This window comes from Pomacea canaliculata, linkage group LG6, assembly GCF_003073045.1.
Source record: "Pomacea canaliculata isolate SZHN2017 linkage group LG6, ASM307304v1, whole genome shotgun sequence".
In the NCBI taxonomy this organism is placed as follows: domain Eukaryota; kingdom Metazoa; phylum Mollusca; class Gastropoda; order Architaenioglossa; family Ampullariidae; genus Pomacea; species Pomacea canaliculata.
The window spans coordinates 26,540,700-26,559,799 of record NC_037595.1 but is presented as its reverse complement, the minus strand read 5'-3'; the positions used below and the strand labels follow the sequence as shown (position 1 = coordinate 26,559,799).

General features: G+C 41.2%; 1 protein-coding gene across 2 annotated transcripts; it reads left to right on the top strand.

Moving 5' to 3' along the window:
- The first annotated feature begins 921 nt into the window (after positions 1-921).
- On the top strand, positions 922-19,051 carry LOC112567068 (cyclic AMP-responsive element-binding protein 3-like protein 1). 2 transcript variants are annotated; one of them, XM_025243604.1, is made up of 9 exons: positions 922-1,342; positions 9,475-9,652; positions 11,208-11,519; positions 11,780-12,006; positions 13,311-13,454; positions 13,764-13,822; positions 13,988-14,153; positions 16,061-16,247; positions 16,599-19,051. In XM_025243604.1, exons 1-9 carry the CDS (start codon positions 1,244-1,246, stop codon positions 16,958-16,960), a joined length of 1,734 nt encoding a protein of 577 aa, XP_025099389.1. In that variant the 5' UTR covers positions 922-1,243; the 3' UTR covers positions 16,961-19,051. The 2 variants fall into 2 exon arrangements, with proteins under 2 accessions (XP_025099389.1, XP_025099390.1); XM_025243605.1 differs by having other exon boundaries at positions 924-1,342; positions 11,780-11,895.
- Positions 19,052-19,100: the final 49 nt, after the last annotated feature.

Below are 19,100 nucleotides of genomic sequence, written 5' to 3'. Positions count from 1 at the left end.
AGTTATTTTATGTGATTTTCTTATATTACCACGCATGTTAACATGTACAGAACAGCATAATACAACGCGTGGTTCGGATAGTGCTAAATGTTTTCCCTATCTTATCACATCCGAGGCGCCAAATAAATTATTGGATAATTTAAAATATCCTCATTACAATGTTTCCCCTCGGCCCTACTCTACTAGGGGTGAGTAGGAACAACAATTGAATGTTTTCCCTGCTCCCCACATCTCTCGGTATTTTATGACGGCCCAACTTCCGAATATTGCGAAAGTCTAGACAGAGACAGCAGAGGAAAATAAAAGCGAATATCGTAAATAATAGGTAAGTTTTGTAGAAAGAAACTCGTGTAGGAGCTGATTCAATAATGTGTATACTTTTTTCTTTTAGTACCTATATATCCGCACAGCTGCTGCTTGATAGTCGCACGCTCAACATTTCGACCCTTGACAGCTTAAAAAAAAATAATAATAAATTGTATAGTACACCATTTTACATCCTTTTAATGCGTGATAATAAAGTGTTTTTGCATTTAGTTTAAAAAAGTATGTCCTGTTGTATGAAGCAAATGATTTGAACCTTCTGTCATGTGGGCGGCATCCCGGCTGTGAAATGAAAACCGTGCAGTTTTGAAGCAGCAAAAAATAGGACTAAACAACTAGTAGTACTTTATAGCGTATTTTCCGTAAATTTCTCTTATTTCAGATGTGCTTTCCTTATGAAAACGAACATGTCAGTGCCCCCGATAACAAGTTGAAAAAGGAAACCCCGGGACCACTTGACCAGTTCACTGCTGACGGCCTCGTGCTATTTTAGGCTTCCGAAGAAGACCCAATTTTGCAGCGTTCTGATTGGATGCTAGTTTTGGCTCGCGAGCGTGTCTTTTGTATCTTGGTGCAAATTTCAATATTGACGAGAGGTATTTTCCCATGGAACGTCCATATGTGCCCGAAACATACGTTCGGAATCGATGTGGTGATACGAATAACATTTTGATCAGTACGCCACACACGACAGATGCTGCTTTAGTCGCACGCGCGCTCTATGCACAAGAATAAAGCCTGTTTGCAGCCGGTGCTCAGTTTAGGAAAGCGGAGGAGTCTACTGCTTGTGGTTGTGCAGCGGCTCAGTCAGGGAAAGGGAACGGGAACGCACGGAGCGGCTGACTCCTTTTGATCTCACGGTTACGACTATCCCTTGAGGTTCTTGGATCTGTCCGAAACCTCCAGGGACCTTCCGACCATGGACTTTCTCTACGGACACGTCAGAAAACTTAGCGACTTCGAAGAGCCCGACATGACGGATATTTTGGAGAGCGACATGTTTCAGTCCTCTGGCATGGTAAGCACGCTGTGCGCATGACGACACAAGCAGCCGACACTAACATATGTTGAATTTTGATACAACTTTCTAAAGTCTCTACAGCTTTATTGTGCAGGTTAACAGCTTATGTTATAAGGCAAGGGAAGGACTTGTTTAAATTGTCCGTACGCTGATGTTTGAGGGGTGCGTTTGAATGTTTTGGTGGGTGTGGACTTAGACGCTTCGCGTGACATGCGGCGAGGGGAACGCCCATATTTTTACAGTAGAAACTCGCCGTGCAGCTTACACGAGGTGTTTGCATCGAAACACTGAACTAAACCTTGCGATTTCGAAATTCAGTATTAATAATGCTGTTATGCTTTAAACGATACATCCACCGATGCACTCTCCATCGGCATGTTAGACAGGCGCTGACTCAAGCCATATGGAAAATATGTTCTGATAATGATTTCCATGTGCTCTTTGGGTGGACATTTCAAAACTTTAAACTTGCAGTAGATTACGAATTTCTATCAGTCACTAAACATTAGAAAAAAATAGAGTCTCATATTGATAAGCAGTGATTGTAGTTCAAGCATTCAAAAGTTGTAATCCTTGTTAACATTATATCATTCTGTAGTGTGTGATAATAATTATTAAACCTGTCCTGATGCATTTGTATGCTCAGTGGTTTTTCACTCCTCATCAGCATACTTGAGCAGTCAGTAGACTAAAAATATGGAGCCTGTAAAACAGCTGCAGTGTAATGCAGATATACCTGCAATAAATATTCGAGAACTCAGGATGGTTAGGGTTGTACATTGATTTATAGTTTAGAGAAGTGTGTTGTGTTGGTACCAGCTGTTCACTGGGTAAAAGGAAGTGGAGGTGTACGTGCACCACATTGAATATTTGGGAATGCCCTTTATGATGAAAGTATCTTGTGCCCCAATGTACAAAAATGTTTAGGGTTTTAAAGCAGATTAATTGCTTTTGACCAATGAATTCTTCAAGGAGCATAAAGTAGCTTATTGCACCCAGCACCTTTAATTGGTGAAGCTGAATACACTTTTTTATTTTAAAATAAGTGCAAGTTGTAATTTGCAGAATTTTGTGATTATCTTTAAATAGAATCAAGCATTTTATCATAATCTAAAAGTGTGAACAAGTCAGATAGGACCTAAACAACCAATTTTAGTAGATTCAGAATTTTGTGTTTATCGTTAAATATTTTAGTATCAAGCATTTTATGTTAATTTAATAATTTGAATAAATCAGATAGGATCTAAGCAATGAATTTTAGTAGGTTGAGTAGATTTTGGTAAATGATGATCTCAAGATCAACTGCGTATGTATTACTGAAAATTTTAAAACGGACTCATTTTGCTCATGGCCTTGCTTTGTGAACACTGTTGATTTGGGTTAAATATTGCAATCCTTAATGTAAACCCTTGTGAATGTTAACTAAAGTTTGGTCTGGCAAGCTGGAATGTTCACAGACAGCTGAAGCACCTTTTCTCTTTAATTCATATTTGCTAAAGATTGTTCTAGTGTCTGAAGCCAAAGGTCATTGATGATGTAGTCAGGATGCTCATTATTTTCTCCCTGCATTCAAGGATGATTAGTGACTTAAGTGGCTTTCATACTGAAGAATATGTGGATGGAACTTGTACATTTATTTGTGTAGGGGTCATGTGTATAATTAGCTAGCAGATAGAATCTAAGAAAGTAAAATAGTCCACCATGATCAGTGTGAAAGTGTCACATAGTCACTGCTAGCCTAGTTCATCCTCACTGCATATAAGTTTATCCATGTTTAGAACTAGAAACATGGATTATGCTTAAGTTGCAGCATGGATAACAGGAGCTGTTGTTGGGGTTGCAGTTGAATTTTTTCCAACCATTGCTCAGCATTATGTTACACAAGAGTCACAGGCTTATGTTTACAAGTATTGTTTGCTGTTATGTCTGAAAAAAAAAAAATTCCATAGCTTCCCATGCTTATTTTAGTGATCCTGTGTAACAGTTTTATTAGGCTGTAACTGTATTAGAGATGGATAGTCTATGCAGTGAATAAATTACAGAGGGCATGAAACAACTAAAGCAACAGCAAGAAAAGGAATAAAATATTATTTTTCCCTTAGTGTGGGTTTAAATAGTTCATAAGCGGTCTCTCTCAGTAGCTGATCAGCATATGAAATAGAGGTAGGCCTACAAGATAAGACTTCTTTTCAGTGCATGCCACTGGTGTTTGTTATCAGTTAAAATGACAGTTATAATTATTATCTCGTTGACAAACTAGCCTTCCTGTCTTCAATTTACCAACATACTGTCTGAGGGGGACTAGCAGTAGGGGAGACCTAGAGAAGATATTGAACTGGTACATAAAGAGTTATAATTTCTCTCAACTGGGTAAGAAAATCTGTGCAGCTGATTAGCTACCTGGCTCCCAAATGTTAGTGTCAGACTGAGGAGTCAGTGTGTTCCTGCACTTGAAGAAAACACACCTGGGAAGCTTGCATAGTTTGGACAACTTTGAGCTTGATTCAGCATCTAAATGTCTGTCTGTTTTACCACATCACAGTACTTAAGAAGCATTACAAGGTTGGGCTGTTGACACTGTGAGACTGGCAAGTAGTTTGACTGAGAATTACATTGAAAGTTTATTCTTGGAGAAGCATTTGAACTGCTAGGAAGAAGAGTGGGGGATAAACTTGCAGTGTTTTGACGAGCAGAACCACACTGACTAGAACATGGATAACAGTTATGGACTTTTTCGGATTCTAGGGTGGCCTGAAGCATTTGATGAGGTAAAGATTTCCAGATAATGTAATAGTGATTTGGATTTCTTGCTTTGTTGTGCTGTCAGCAAAGTGTAGAGCTGTATTGACTGGGTAATAATGTTGAGTGTTCTGTTTATGGCTGTTCAATAGCTGTCCCAATGTTTGTTTCATATCATGCAAGGCTTTGAGGGCCTGTGCATGAAAAAACAGACATCGTCTGCTGTGTAAAGTAGCAGACCTACATATATGTTATATTGATGTGAAGTTTCCTGTTCAGCAACACCAGTGAAAAAATGTATAAAGTTTTGGGAAAAGATTGATGTTAGTAGCCGTGAAAGCCATGCTATTCTTCATGATGTAGGAGTCCATGACTTAGTGTTTACTAAGCTTTACAGCATCTTGAGTGCATTATTCAGTGTGTGGGGTGACAGAAGGAAATACAAATTGGCTTATTATTTATTTAATTAGCTGATCATCATCATAGATTATGAAAGTTCAGGTGGGAAATGCTTGCATTTATTCAGCACATTACATCAGCTGAATATTTCTGCTCTTATTCCACTAGCAGTTTTTAGATTAAAAAAAAGAAAAATAAAGACATGAACGGATCAATAAAATCATTTTGAAGTCTGTGTAAAACTATTCCTAGAACATATGTATCATTTAAGAACAAAATAAGTGGATGCTTTATACTACTTAAAAATAAAATGGGCTGAGGTGTATTTATTTACTTGGCGTGTCCTAGTGCTTTGATTGACAAAATCATTGGTATTTATCTGACATTGTTTATTTTATTGTAGAGAAATAATTGGGTGGTTGGTGGCTTGAAGGTTAAAAGAGAAGCAGGTGTCATGGGTTTGAATCTTCGTATCTAACTTAGTCTTTTCTGGATATTACATTTGTTAACATGGCTGATAGTTTTTTTTTCCAGCAAATCAGCCTTCTTCCCTTATGTATGTGTATGTGTGTGTGTGTGCATAAATGTTTGTGTGTTGTGTGTATGTTTGTATATGAAGGTGCATTCGATGTCTTCCCTGTAAAGCATGTATGTGGTAAAGCATTTTGTTCCTGGGGAAAGGTGCTGTATAAATGTGTATTATTGTTATTTTTAGAAAATGCAAAATTTTCATTAATGTGGAACTGAATTATCTACTATAGATTCATTCATATGTACATTAGCTTGTGGTATATTTCAGGACAGTTTTGTTTGGTGCATTCGTGCATGTTAGTATGTGTATCTGTTGTTGCATTCATTTGGGGGTATTTTTATTTCTTTGTGTACGTGCATAAATATAAAAGTGACATTAAAAGGTACATGTAAGCAAACATTAATTTCCAATGTTATCAGTTATTTATTATTCCCAGGTGACCATGGAGATGTAATATTTCAGCTTAGCAACCATTTAACCACTAGTAATTTAGAAAAGGCATTTATCATGAAGGCTCATAAAGGTTTTTTTTTAGTACTGTCTAACATGTTTCAGCTAGCATCTGTAATTTTTTTTTAATCGGAAAGTCTTAGAGATGTGCAAGTAAATAGAAGGTGAATGCTGTTAAAGCCCTTACTCTCATCTCTCTGTGACACTTATTAATTCTTTCTGATCCAGAGATCACCAGGTGAAAGACTGTTTATTTGAAGCACTCTTTATGAAAGTTCGACCAGGTGAGAGTGAGATTAGGGCTTGGCAAGTCATGGAGTACATGAGGTGGCAGGGTGCAGCCTTTGCAGGTGACTCCATACAATGGTCATTCAAAAGATTGTTATCTGTGGTCATATAAAACAATTTGCAGCAAAGTTTTAAGTGGGCTTTCTTTGACAGAAAGGCACTGTCAAATGTGTAGATTTGGCTTGACAATGTTGTCAGCTATAAAGTAAGCAACACTAAGTATAACATGGTCATTTACTGATGGGCAGTCTGGGTACACACCCCATTCCCTCGTTCCAGCTGTCTGGTGTAAGCAGTGCCAATGGAGGGAGGACAGCTAGCGTTTATCTAAAAGCAATCAGTGTTGAGCTTGATTAGGGATGCCAGTTTCCCAGCTACCCTAGGATTCAGGAGGAGAGAGAAAGATGTGATAAAATGAAGCAGGCAGAACCCAGACTTGTGTCAGTGAACCCGAGGGCGACAGACCCTGAGGGTCGAAAGGAAACTGGAGGAAAGATGCTGGTGTCAGCGCTTTTGGGACCCGCTGTCAAGTGGCTGGTGCAAGACTTGCAGGCCGCCTTCACTTTAAAAAAAAAAAAACAACAACAAAAGGCTGAAGTGGCAGGAGAAAATTGCAGCAGTGGAAGTGAGAGCGGAGTCAGGTTCACACACACACCAGTCTACCCACAGACGTCGGCAATTTGAGACAGCAACAGCAGCAAGCGGGTGTGTGTGGGGTGGGGGAAGCAGGGGGGATGGTGGAATTTTTGGGTTTAAAAATCGTTTTAAAGGCGACCATGCAAGCGACCTGGCTTGACCTGGTTTGCTCTGTTTTCAGTAAACAAAAAACGTGCGGCCCCCAGTAACGGGTTGCCTGGCTGTAGCTGCTTGCTTAAGTGTTCTGGAATCTTCGTCAGACGGGAGGGGAGGGGCCGTGCGAGACTGGTGTAGGAGAGGGGAAGTGGGGAGGAGGGGAGTGTGAGACTCGTGTGGGGGAGGGGAAGTTATGGGGAGGAGGGGAAGCTGTGGGCAGGGTGGGGAGGACCTGGAGGAAAGGACACCGGCGCGTGACGGCACAGGCTGCGACGCGCTGGGAAACAGCTGTGCACGGAAATAGAAGGAATTCCTGGCGGAGGTGTCTCTGGGCTCGTGCGGCACCGGCACCACAGCGGGGGATGATGCAGTTGCTGCTGCTGCTGGTGGTTGATGGGAAGCATGAGCGCAGGGCTGGTGAAGTGTGAGTCGTCTAGAGAGAGGTCGCTGTGGCTTGACGATGACTGAGCAGAAAAATGTTTGCTCACAAGCGGAAGAGAGTGAGAAACTCGTATAAACCGCTCACACACTCTCTCTCCCACTCTCACGCACACTTTTAAAACCACACGTGCGTACATCAGGAAACAGACTTGCACAATGTCTTCCTTTCTGCCTTCCTGCATGCCAGCCTGCCAGCCACACCTAAACCGGTCAAAAGAGCTGCGTGCATGCTTGACTGACTCCTGTCATGTTGGTTGAATCAGAGCGAACTCGCAGATCCGCTACTGAAAATTGTTCTTAGAAAAGGCTGGAAGTCAGCTGAGTTAATTATGATGGCAGCGCTTGAAGACCCAGAATATTGAAGTAGACGATCAGCGCAAGAATTCTCTCCTGGGTCTTGTCACACCGAGTATACTGTACATCGTGGGACTACTGTGTCCACATGTGTGTTTGGGGTCAGAGATGTTGCGACAGACAAGTTCTTCGCAGGAGGCCTGTCTGTAGAGGTGGGGTGGGACAAGTTTGAGAGGTTTGCAAATAGTCCTGGCTGGCCGGGGGGTAGGTGAGGTGGGGTGGAGGGGGTGGTTGAAAGAGCGAGTTGCCCCAGTGACGGCTGCTTTGCGACATCCGTGAGCTTGTAGTAAACAGCTGCAGCCCTTCCCTTACCCTACATTTTTGTGTTTTTGATGGAAATGCCGTGTTTTGCAGTTGGCCTAGGCCGTTGAGCCTCTTCTCTCTACCACCCCACCCCAACCATGCACACGCTTCGTTCCGATGTTGGTGCACTGTGCACGGGTAGCTAACCATACCCCACCACCACCACGACCACCACTTGCCGTCTCGGCTGTCGCTACTCTCCCCAATCCGTGGGAACTGGATCCTATTCCCCTGAACCTCCTTCAGTTTGCTGACAAGAGGATTGATGGAGGGTGGAGGATGGACTGGGGTGGGGAGCACGACAGCTCGGCTTGCCTTAAGGCGCTGACTCAGATGCTAGAATTAGGTACAAGAGTTGACACACGGGAGGCTAAAGTAGTGTTTACTGCAGGCTCAGCAGGGTGGTGCACCCACCATGCACCCTGCCTTCTGGTGGTGCAGTTCACTTCGGTCGTCTGCAGTTTGACCCTCCCTCTCCCTCCCATCACGTGACATGCACGCAGGCTGCACGGGGGTCGCGACATCTTGCTTTTAATAGCTTTCGATAGTGTAATCCTGCAAAGGGTATCAGTATTTTATTAGCCATTCGTGGGGATCGAACGAGGGGGTGCTAGGTAAACCTGTAGAAGCAGCTGAATTTTTGTGGAAGACGGTGGTCGGTCGATGGAGTGGAGAAAGGAGACAGCTGCTGGGAATAAGAGAATGGGATTGCGGAGACAGAAAACATCCATCTCCTCCCCTGATCCCGGCCCCTCCTTGCTCAACAGGACCCGCATTGTGAGCTTCCATGATGCCATAAATCTTTTTTTTGTTACTACATCATGACCTCAGGGACATACTGTCGTTACGAGTGAAAAATGACAACTTTACTACAGGTGCTAATAATTCCCTTCATCTTTTTGAAATGTTGTAACCTGTTGTTATTGTAGTAGTTCTAGCAGCTGAGCATTCTTTTCCCACACACACATACACGCACTCACACCCACTTTTGCTGGGCTTAAAACTAAACCCGGCTCAACCCGCACCATCTGTGTGTGACAACAGTTGCGTCAGAAATCTGTTTTCGTGTTGCCTGATGTTGCGAACCGCTCATTTGAGGGTTTTGTATATAAAAAAAGTGGGAAGGGGAGGGAAGATGGGAGGAGAGAATGTCTTAATCAGCGACTTACGTGAAGTGGTCAAACTTCAGAGATAAAGACCTCCATTGTCTTGGGTAGAGGTCTAGTCAGCAGCCACATAGGGACATGTTGTTTCCTCAGCGCAGGGCAAAAATGTGAGGTTCAAGGGGAAGGGAGGGGCTGGTCCAGGGGTCGACTAGGCAAACATTTCTAACCGTGGTTGAAAGCGTCCCTGCTATAGAGAGATGGCCGGGGTCACTTGGTGCAAGTGACAATACATCATGTGACTGCTGATACAGTCTATGGCAACGGGGTTAAGGGTTATAATGTGTACGTTGCTGTATGTAATATAAATAGTTAAACAGAAACATAACTAGGCTGTCCAAAGAACAAATATACAACAACTCCCCGCTCCTCCCACTTTCCAAGACCTTAAGGGAGAGAATTTGGGGCATCATAGACCATTTAGTTTTTCTGCCCGACCTATCACCAAGAATTGTTGTGATGAATAAAGTAAGCTTCAAGGCTTAAGTCCTAGTAGCTAGACAGTGAAGGTTGTTATTTGTCCTAAAAACACTTTTGATATCAAAACGTGTTGTGTTGATGTTAGTAACAGAAAGTGATCTATATAACATGTCATTTTCTCTGTTCTATGCCAAGGCTTGTTGTGAAACTCAGCTTTCACTTTGTGTTTGTGTGTGTGTTGCTTGCAGGGAAATGATTCTTACATGGACAATGACTGGTTAAACAGCCTTTTTGATGACCCTGTTCTGAATGACAAGATGATGACCGAAGCTGTGCAGCCCCCATGTATCAAGTCTGAACACTCATACTCCATAACCAACAGCGACCACAATCCAGCTTCTCCATTGCCACTAGGAAAACTTGAAGGTTTGTCAGTTTGGTTTTTTTGAAAAACATTGAATGGTATCTTTTACCTTTTGGATTCAGTAGTAGAACAGATGTGTCTGTGACACTTTGCTCTAATGTCTACAAGTTTAGCAAGAGCTATGCACATCTGGATAACGTACTGTCATAAAAATTTGCATTGCCTGCCTCATATCAGAGTTCTGAAGGCAAAAAGAAAAAAAAAAGTTAATGACTACATATCAGTAGCATAGCAAATGTGTAAAGTGCCAGCATGCTGCACAAGAACATCATCTTGAGTTCCCTGTCTCCTTGTACAAGAAGTGAAAGATGGAAGTGCATGTTCATTGTCTGGGATTGCTGTATATACAGGAAGCAGGCTCATTGCTGTCTGTTACTTTGTGCATATATAGCTTTTGATAGGGGATGCAGGTAGCTGAGTTGTTGTTAGAATACTGGCATTGGAACCTGGGGTCGTGCTGGTTCGATACCAGTACAGGTCAGCCATCTGGAATATAGTATCTGACTCAACACAGGGTGGGTGAAAAGCAAGGCAGAAAGAGGGAAGGGAGATGAACACCTCCTTCACAAAAAACCCAAGAAAAGTGTGGTGTCAAACACCTCACCTTCCCTCCTCAGGTGACCGTAAATCCTTAGGGGACGAGCTTTTTTAACTTTTATTTGTTTAGCTTTGTGGTGCCTCATGGATGGTTTGTGGCACCTCATGGAGATGAAGTGCTCTTCAGCAGTATGAGGCAGAGTTTTAGGAAAGGCCTTCATCAGCAAAACAAAATTGCTTGCTTGGTCAGCAGTTGTGTTTACCTTGCACAGTTTCATCCAGGTGCTGCTGGCATAGGCAGAGGTGGGAAGAGTGGTTTAAAGAATTAATATCTTGGCAAGAAAGATAGAGGTGGTGGTGGGGGTGGTGATGGTGCAGTTCAGGATCCAACCCCCACCTCTAAAGGGAAAGGAAGTGAGCATCATGAGGGGGTGGATTGCACTACAGAAATGTGTTCATATAACTAAGATAGACCCTTCTGGTTCTGTAAATCATGGACAACAGCTTGTACAGCGGAAGCCGCATGCAACAGGTGGTGTCACACATGGGTGTGCTAAAGTGAATGTAGCAATTTTCCATATGGCATTTATTGATGGTTACCTAGCAACCATGAGTGCAGCCAACTGTTGGGCTTTTTTTTTTTTTAATAGCCATAGGAACAACTTTCCCCATACCTCTCACCACTCCCATATTTGATTTTTTAGGCTTATGTGCTTAATCTGATCAATCATTTACAAAGAAAACTGCATATTAAAGAAGGAACAATTTCTATTGTGTAATTTGTGCACAAGAATTTCCTAATTTTTCTCTATACATTCTACATCATGTGAATGGATGGGTTTGCAGATTGAAAAATTATAGCTGCATTATCAAAAGTGATGTTGAATTGTCCTCCAGCATAAGGGAAGGGAGAACTTAAAATGTTTAGAACAAAAGATAACAGCAGTCTAAGGAGGAACAAAAATATTCTTTTACGTGTATATGGAGTTGATGTTTGCTTTTATGTTTGTTTTTGCACAGACATGGACTCAGATATGTTCAGCAGCTCCAGCAATCTAGATGTCATCCAGAAGTCCCAGCTAATTCAGGCTGCAGCCACAGCTTCCCAATCATACAAATCAGAACAGCTCAAAACAGACCCTCTTCTTGCCACGACCACTGCATGTGTGACATCCACCACCTCAGCCCGCCCTACGACAATCCTTTTGACCACCACCACTTCCTCCACAACATCGCACGCCTTCAGTCACTGTTCACAACCTGTTTTCCCCAGCACTCTGCAGATCAAGCAAGAACCAGTGGACAGTTTTGACATGTTGCAAGACCATACAGGTACTTGGTTACCCACTTCTTGGGTTGATGAGAAAATAGCTTTAGAGCTGTTGCTAGCTCCAACCTGCTAACAGTATTGAGTATACCAAATACTCTCTTTTTGTCTGATTTACTGAATACTTTTTTTTTTTATAACATCCTTAGCTTCAAAACATTTTTATGTTTAGTTATAGCTCCTTCCCTTAAAATTGTTGTGCATCTTCATTTGATGAAATGAAAGGTCTTGTACATTTTTTAACCATTGCTTACTGCTTTTGCAGTGAGTATGGACTCCGTCATGCTACCCCCTACACCTCCAAGCAGTGCTGGCAGTGACAGCGACGGCAGCCAGTCCCCACAGCGATCAGCCCCCAACAGTCCCCAGCGACAGTCGCCGGTGCGTCTCTACCACATCCACCAGCCACACCACGCCAACAGCCCTCCCCTGGGTGCTGAGTCCAGCCTCTGCAGGGACCTCGGTCTGTCGCAGCCCCTCTTTCTCAGTCCTGTAAGTGGCGGCGGCTACGTGCTGGCACTGTGGCCCCAAATGTCTTCACTTTGCTCAGGCCTCAAACTGCACGGGGTGACAGCCTGGCGCTCAGGGGGGCGTCGTGGGTTTGGCGTGGAGGAGGCTATTGCGTGGATTGTCTTGTTCTGGTCTTATTTTAATGTTGTGTTGCACCAGCATGCTGCATCATTTAACTTCAGAAGTGTGCTTTTCTTTTTTAAAGTTTTTGCAGGGTCTAATTAGTATTGTTGATAGGAGAAAGGTGTTGTTAATGTTCTTTTTCATGAATCTGCGATATGTGACCAAGTTAGGCATACTGTGGAAATAGAAGATTTTTTAGTTCCCGTAAGCAAAATAAATTCTGGTAGTACTTCAAAAGATTTTGAAGGAAGTGTTAGACACAGATCTTGAGTTTCATCAAGCGGAGTTAATTCATAACTAGATGAGAGTGTATCAAAAGCACTTTTTTAAAAATGTACATTTTAATAATAATAATAATTCATTTTACACCTGGCCAGGATTAGGCTGCATCATAGCAAACACGTTTGTAAAGTCTGTAAAGAGAATGGATGGCATATCTCTAAAAGATGGAAGTATTTTGGGGCAAGAATTTAACAAAAATGATGTTAAACATAATCTAAAACAGGAATGAAAAATGAAAAGCTCCTTTCCACCTTAGCTTGCTTGTATTTTTAGTTGCAGTGCATGAGTTTTTTATGTTCTTTTAACCCCAGTCTAATTAAGTTTTTTATGGTGCTCCAGGGATCAGGTTAGAATAAAACATACTAGTGAGTGTGTGTGTTTTAAAGCATACATATAACCTATTTTGACTGAGAAATCGGGTGTAGTTTGCAAAGGAAGACCATTTCTTTCCCGAGCTAGACTTGCATGTGGCAGGACATGATGCAAGGGAGAGTAATCCATGTTAGCGAGTCCACAGTGCATGTTTTGCTGTTCGTTCCATATAATCTGTTTCACACTGTGATTCTTTATTTTGTGTTCCTTTATATTAACAAAAGTATTCTTTTGAGTTTTGATTATCAAATATTTTTTTTTCATTTAGCTGCTCATTTGTAAATTGCACTGAATTTTCCATGAATCAATCTCTTGATTTATGAACTGGTTTGTAAAAACCATATATAATTTAAAAGATTGAAAAAAGGACAGTTAAGTATACAGAATAGAACATTCAACCTCAGACTTCCTTTACATGCTTGATTATTCACAAATATTGCATATCATAAATTGCAGTAGCAGCATAATGTTGATATATGTGCTAACAGTCTGACATGTTTATGCTGCAGATGCCCCAGTCTGGAGTGCTTATCCTTACAGAAGAAGAAAAGCGAACGTTAATCTCCGAGGGTTATCCTATTCCCACAAAGCTACCTCTTACAAAACAGGAAGAAAAAAATTTGAAGAAAGTTCGCCGTAAAATTAAAAACAAGGTGTGGAAAATTTGCATGTGCAGCACTGTATGTGTGTGTGCAGACATTTTTACAGATGCATACATATAATTTTATTTGTATAATGTATGTGTTTGTATATTCTGTGTTTACAGTGACTGGAGATTATTCCTGTTGATACTTTGTGATAACCCATGCAACAGTTCATAGAAGAAAGAAATCTTGTTATCAAATATTAAACATGACCTGGGTCTTGAGTCACTTTTATCACTCCTACAATGCCCGCTAAATCATGAAATCTGGACTGGTGACAAATTTAGTTAACCATAACTTTCATTGCTTTTATTACAGATTTCAGCACAAGAGAGTCGAAGAAAAAAGAAAGAATACCTGGAGGCATTAGAGAAAAGGTAATTTCCTCACATTTCTTGTTCCATCCTGATTCTAGGTACAAGGATTAAAGTGAAACTGGAATAGAAATGTGTAAGGGCTTCTTTTCTTCAAATTTCAGCTTTTGAATATGATTTTCTGTAAGTAGTGTTAAAATTTCAAAATACAAGTGTGTATTTTGGCAGAGTTGAAGCCTACAACCATGAAAACTCTGATCTGAAAAAGAAGGTGGAGTCACTGGAGAACAACAACCGGTCATTGCTAGGGCAACTGCAGAAGCTACAGGCACTGGTGGGCCGCATGCCCAAACCCTCTGCGGCCTCCGCTACTCAGACTGGGACTGTCCTTATGGTGGGTTCTTTTGAAGCTTTTAGCACTTTGTCTGTTTTCTTGTTTATACTTTGGTTAAAGGTGTTTGGCTAGATGTTGCATGAAGGGGTGTTGATGGTTGATTTCTATGGGTATATGGTAGTAGCAGCTCTTTTTGAGTTATTTGAAGTTGCGCACAGTGTGAGGTAAAATTGGGTTTTTTATAGTAATAACTTTTGTGGTTGTTGATAAAGCTTAAATAACCAAGTTTTATCTGTCTAGAGTAGGAGAAGAAAGGAGGTAGCACAGGAAAAGGAAAAGAACATTTTTTTGCTTATAAAAAGTTACATTTGCTGTCCCTTTGGTGATCATGAGACAGGATGGCACAGTTTGGATACCTTTGGTATATCTGTTGGTCCACATAGAAACAAGAATATTGATGTTAGCGTTGTCAGCCCCTAATGCTTACCTGCCTGATGGTCATTACTTTGGAGGGATACTTGCATGAGGATGCAGTTTGGTTTCATGGCTCTTTCTTTTTTTCTGTTTATTTATTTTGCTTGCCTGGACCTGAGCTTGTGTTTAAGTACATGACAAGAGCTGCAGCTTGTAGCATCTTTATTCTCTTACAAAGCACAAAATCTTCAAAGGTGTTTTTGGCCCCAGTGTTTCTCAAAACTAGTGGTTGGAGTACTCATCCTCAACCACATTTCTGAACTGATTTTTTGGGGAAGGGATAAAGATGTAACTTCCCCTTCCAAACATCTTAAAACTTAAATTGAATAATAATTATAAAGTTAATTTATATATTGCCATATTCCAGCCTTATGAGAGGGCGGCCTGGTGGCACAATGGTCTATGAACTCAAAATAAATGAATTATGACATAATTTATGAAAAAGAAATCTTGTAGGAGCTTTGCATTTTACCCCAAGCCAACAACTAATGCGATATCACAGCAAAACAGCTAGCCCTGTAAACAGATGCCGAATCTTGAGAAAGAAGTGTACCTTAGACGAGATTTAAACCCAGGACACCCCAGGACACTCAGTATATTGCTGACAGGTGCTAATGGTTGCATGACTAGACCTGATAAGAAATCTTGTAGACAAAAGAAAATTGCGTTATCTGTGCAGCCTGGTTTCACATTTCACCCTCCAAGATTTAAAGTTTAGATCAGCAATTGTTTGTCATCAAGAGGTCAGGAACATCACTCTCCAATACATTTGGACAAAATAATAAGAAAAGGTCATATTAATTTAACTAATCCAGATTTTCTTTACATAGTGTTAGCACTTGAAATTCACATCAAAAGCAATGGGGTTTTATCCCTTGAAGGGGGAAGCAATATGCCAAACAAAAAAAGTTTGTATATCCAGGCTGACTTTGCTTACATACTTATGTTCTCTATATATTTACATTCGTAATCTCATCTGGCAAGACGAAGTCATAACAGCTGCAATCAAATGAAAAACATGTTCACATGTGCCAGTCTAGTGATTTATGCGGATCAGTTCAGCATATGCTGTTATGGAGGGACCCTTAAAAAAATGGAAATGGTGTGCACAAGCAAATATCCATTAAACTAAACCAGGAAAGACCAGTGTAGGATTTCAAAATCCTTTTGAAAAATAGATTAGTATTATTGTTATAAGTTGTAAAGAACCTTATTAGTAATGTACGACTTTTGATTCTCACAAAGTGTCCATTTTTATTAGATAGAGAACATCCAAGATTAAATATACCTAACACTTACAGTGTATTGCCTGCTGTAAGGAAGAAATATTTTTTCTAGCCCCCCACTAAAAAAAAAAGTATTAAAAGTTTAAGTGCTGAATTATTGGAGGCGATTAGGATTAGGGTTAACTGATATGTTATTTTAGTAGAAATGCATTCCAGGGCCACATTTTGGGTGTTGATAGGCTAGAACATGGTGTTAACTTGCTGCAGGTCCTTGTTTTGTGCTTCGCGGTGTTTCTTGGTGGTTTTGGACCTACATCCCTGAACATCGGCTACACTGGGGCAGGGCCCTCTACTCTGGTCTTCCAACAACCCAGCCCGCTGCGGCCTCAGCCAAACATGGGCCCTGGGGTGGTCAGGGCTCAGGATACATCTGATGCCTATGCCACGCCTAACTGTAAGTGGAGTAGTTCCAGGGCTTATTGTTTGGTCTGGATTTTCAGACCAGATATATACATTTCCAGAGATGATGCCAGAGATTTTCAGAGAAGTTAAGCAGTAGCAGTGTTCATGATATAATGTTATTAGATGCTAACATAATGTTATTAGATGTTAGTATAGTTTTATAGTTATTACTCGAGAGTTATTTAAAGGCTCGAATATATTTTAGGAGCTTCTTTGACCAAGCAAAAAATGTGTAAGTTTTCGCTGCCATACCTCTCAATACTTTTTGAAGCTGGCAGCAGAGATATGTTTGGCAAAATGTCCTGCATCTGTTTTATAAAATGTTTTACTTGATGGTTTGCAGTAAAATCACGAGTGCTGATGTCTTTAGCGCGGGATGAAGTAGATGACTGGTGCAATGACTACCGGCCCCTGTTTCCATGGCAGCAAGACCAGTCGTGTCCAATGGATGCTGGGCCGGAGGACGCTGAAGCAAGCACTGGGCTAGCTGAGCCAGGCCCAGAAAACATGATGCCCACCGTCCCTGGGTCATTCATTGACAGCAAACCCATGGATATTGCTGTGGTGACTGTAGCTGTGGGTGCTGCGCAGGTCAACTCCACAGAATCAGCAGAAGAGTATCAGGCCCTAATGCACCCTGACATTGCAGTCTCACCAATGCTCAGCCATCTGGCTAACTTCACGGCTGAACTGGAGACTGCCTGATGGGGTTGAGAAGGGGGTCTGGGGAGAGGCTTTATTGATGCCCTGCGTAATGGCCTACCAGGCAGGGGCAAGACTGACAGAGTGCTTATATGAATGATTTACTTAGCAGGCGTAAAGCTTTTAAGTCCTTCACAAGGAAAACTCCTAGACTTCAAGGTTTATTGGTAAAATATTTCAAGGGGTTGCTTGATGTCAGAATAGACTTTGGCATTAGATGACATAAGTTGCATGGAAGTGCCTGCAGCTTTGAGTGTATGGTCAGTTTAGAGGCCTCCATACTTCATTGGCCTGAGTTTGTCCCTGTGCCATTTTCATCGGTCAGTTCAAGTGACTAGGTTCTGATTTAGGTTTCACATCATTAGCACATACTAGGATGTTAACTATGGTTTCCTCCATGGTAGCAATGCAACAGAATGGCAGTGCTAAAAGAATACTTATTTATATAACTTAATGGTTCAAGGATCCAGAATGCAAATTATGCTTTCCTGTTCCTGGCTCCAGTTCTGAAACTGTGTAGTGTTTCCTTTCTGGTTGATAAAGTTATGCGTTGCCGTGTGCAGCGTGATTCTAATGTTGATAGGAGAATACCTAGGCATCCTGTAGCAGTCGAGATATTTATAAATGCTAGATGGGACTGGTGTGGTAAAGGCATAAAAGATGGGATTGTCATATGACCTTTGCAGATGCATGTGGTACTAGAGCATTATACTTTTTAGCTTTCCCCACCAAGAGAAGGGTGGAAAAATCTGAATGGGCAGCACACAGTATTTTCACATATTGTCATAAGGACCAATCAGAAGATGTCGGTCATTGTGTGGGGTTTTTTTTTTCATTTTGATTGAATGTTGGAGGGGAAGCCATTTAACATTGCCTGTACCAACACATGACTTAAGAAAAAGCATTTCAGCTGCAGTTCTAATGATTCATCATTATTCATTGTACACACTGCTTCATAGTTAACTGCATGCTCACTCACACACTGGTTCATTTATAAAGAACAAATGTATTGCCCTTTTCGTTCGAATTATTTTTAACGTTTATATGCATTTTTTAGCGGCATATTTGTACGTCTGGCCAGAACGACGTTTGGCCAGCAGCACAAACAATAGTAGCTTATGTCTGTGTGAAATATATGAAGAGTTTTTTTGTTTTTTAATCTGCCATTCGATTTGTGTTCATTTTAAGAAAAGTTGGCGGAAACATGAGGAAACTGTAAGGACTTTATGATTTGTACAGTTTATCATGGTGCGCAGCACCATTGGTTCTATTTCTGTGATGATGAAATGAAGCTGGATGCCTTTGCAATCAGCACTTTGATCAGGAGGGGCTGGAATCAGCTTCTCCTTGTCCCTCCTGTAAGTGGGGTATATATATTTTTATGTCTGTCTTTGTTCACATTCATTTCTGTTTCACTTGCATGGCCTATAAAAAAAAAAAGAAAAAAAAAAGGCTGTATATAAACTTTTTTCCCATTGCCAATATGCAGAAACCGTTTTCAACAATTAAGATTAGTGGAACGTCGTTGGACAAGTTCTTTTTTTGTGGTGAATTTGTCAGCTGACATTACCACGTGCACAAGTTCTGCACGAAAGCATTTTTCAGACAGTTTGGCATGATGGCAGCCCCGTCCATACCCTGACTGTCATTTGTTGTTTTTGATGATTGGTGTTTCTGATTTTTGTGGGTTGGGATGGGGGTTGGGACATGTACAGCAATCATTAAACTACCAGATTAGATTTTGGAGCATGCAGGTGAAACTCTACAGAGAAAAACGAAAGTTGAAGCAGTCGGAGCTTTATGTCGCCTGTGGCATAGTAAGCTGATTGCAGCGTGTAGTTACATGGTCAGAGCCTGAGATCTAGTCACTGGATGTAAATACACTTTTTTGGTTTACAAATAAAATGTAGGCCTGCAGTATGACCGACTATCATATTGTCCTTTGGTTGTGGGAAATGATGGGGCACGCAAATATCTATTGTTTTACATAACATACATGACTGAATGAATCTGTATTTTCAGAAGAAAATGTCTCCAGCTTCCATTGCTGGAAGCTTGACTGTACAAAACATCAAATAAAGTTATGTAACAGTTGCAGTTCTTCCTTGAAATGGTCTTGCTTCTTGTCTGCACCACACACAAC

Coding starts and splice junctions, on each gene's coding strand:
- LOC112567068 (XM_025243604.1), top strand. CDS start 1,244: ATGGACTTTCTCTACGGACACGTCAGAAAACTTAGCGACTTCGAAGAG. Junction 9,653..11,207: donor GCCACTAGGAAAACTTGAAG/GTTTGTCAGTTT, acceptor GTTTTTGCACAG/ACATGGACTCAGATATGTTC. Junction 16,248..16,598: donor TGCCTATGCCACGCCTAACT/GTAAGTGGAGTA, acceptor GATGGTTTGCAG/TAAAATCACGAGTGCTGATG.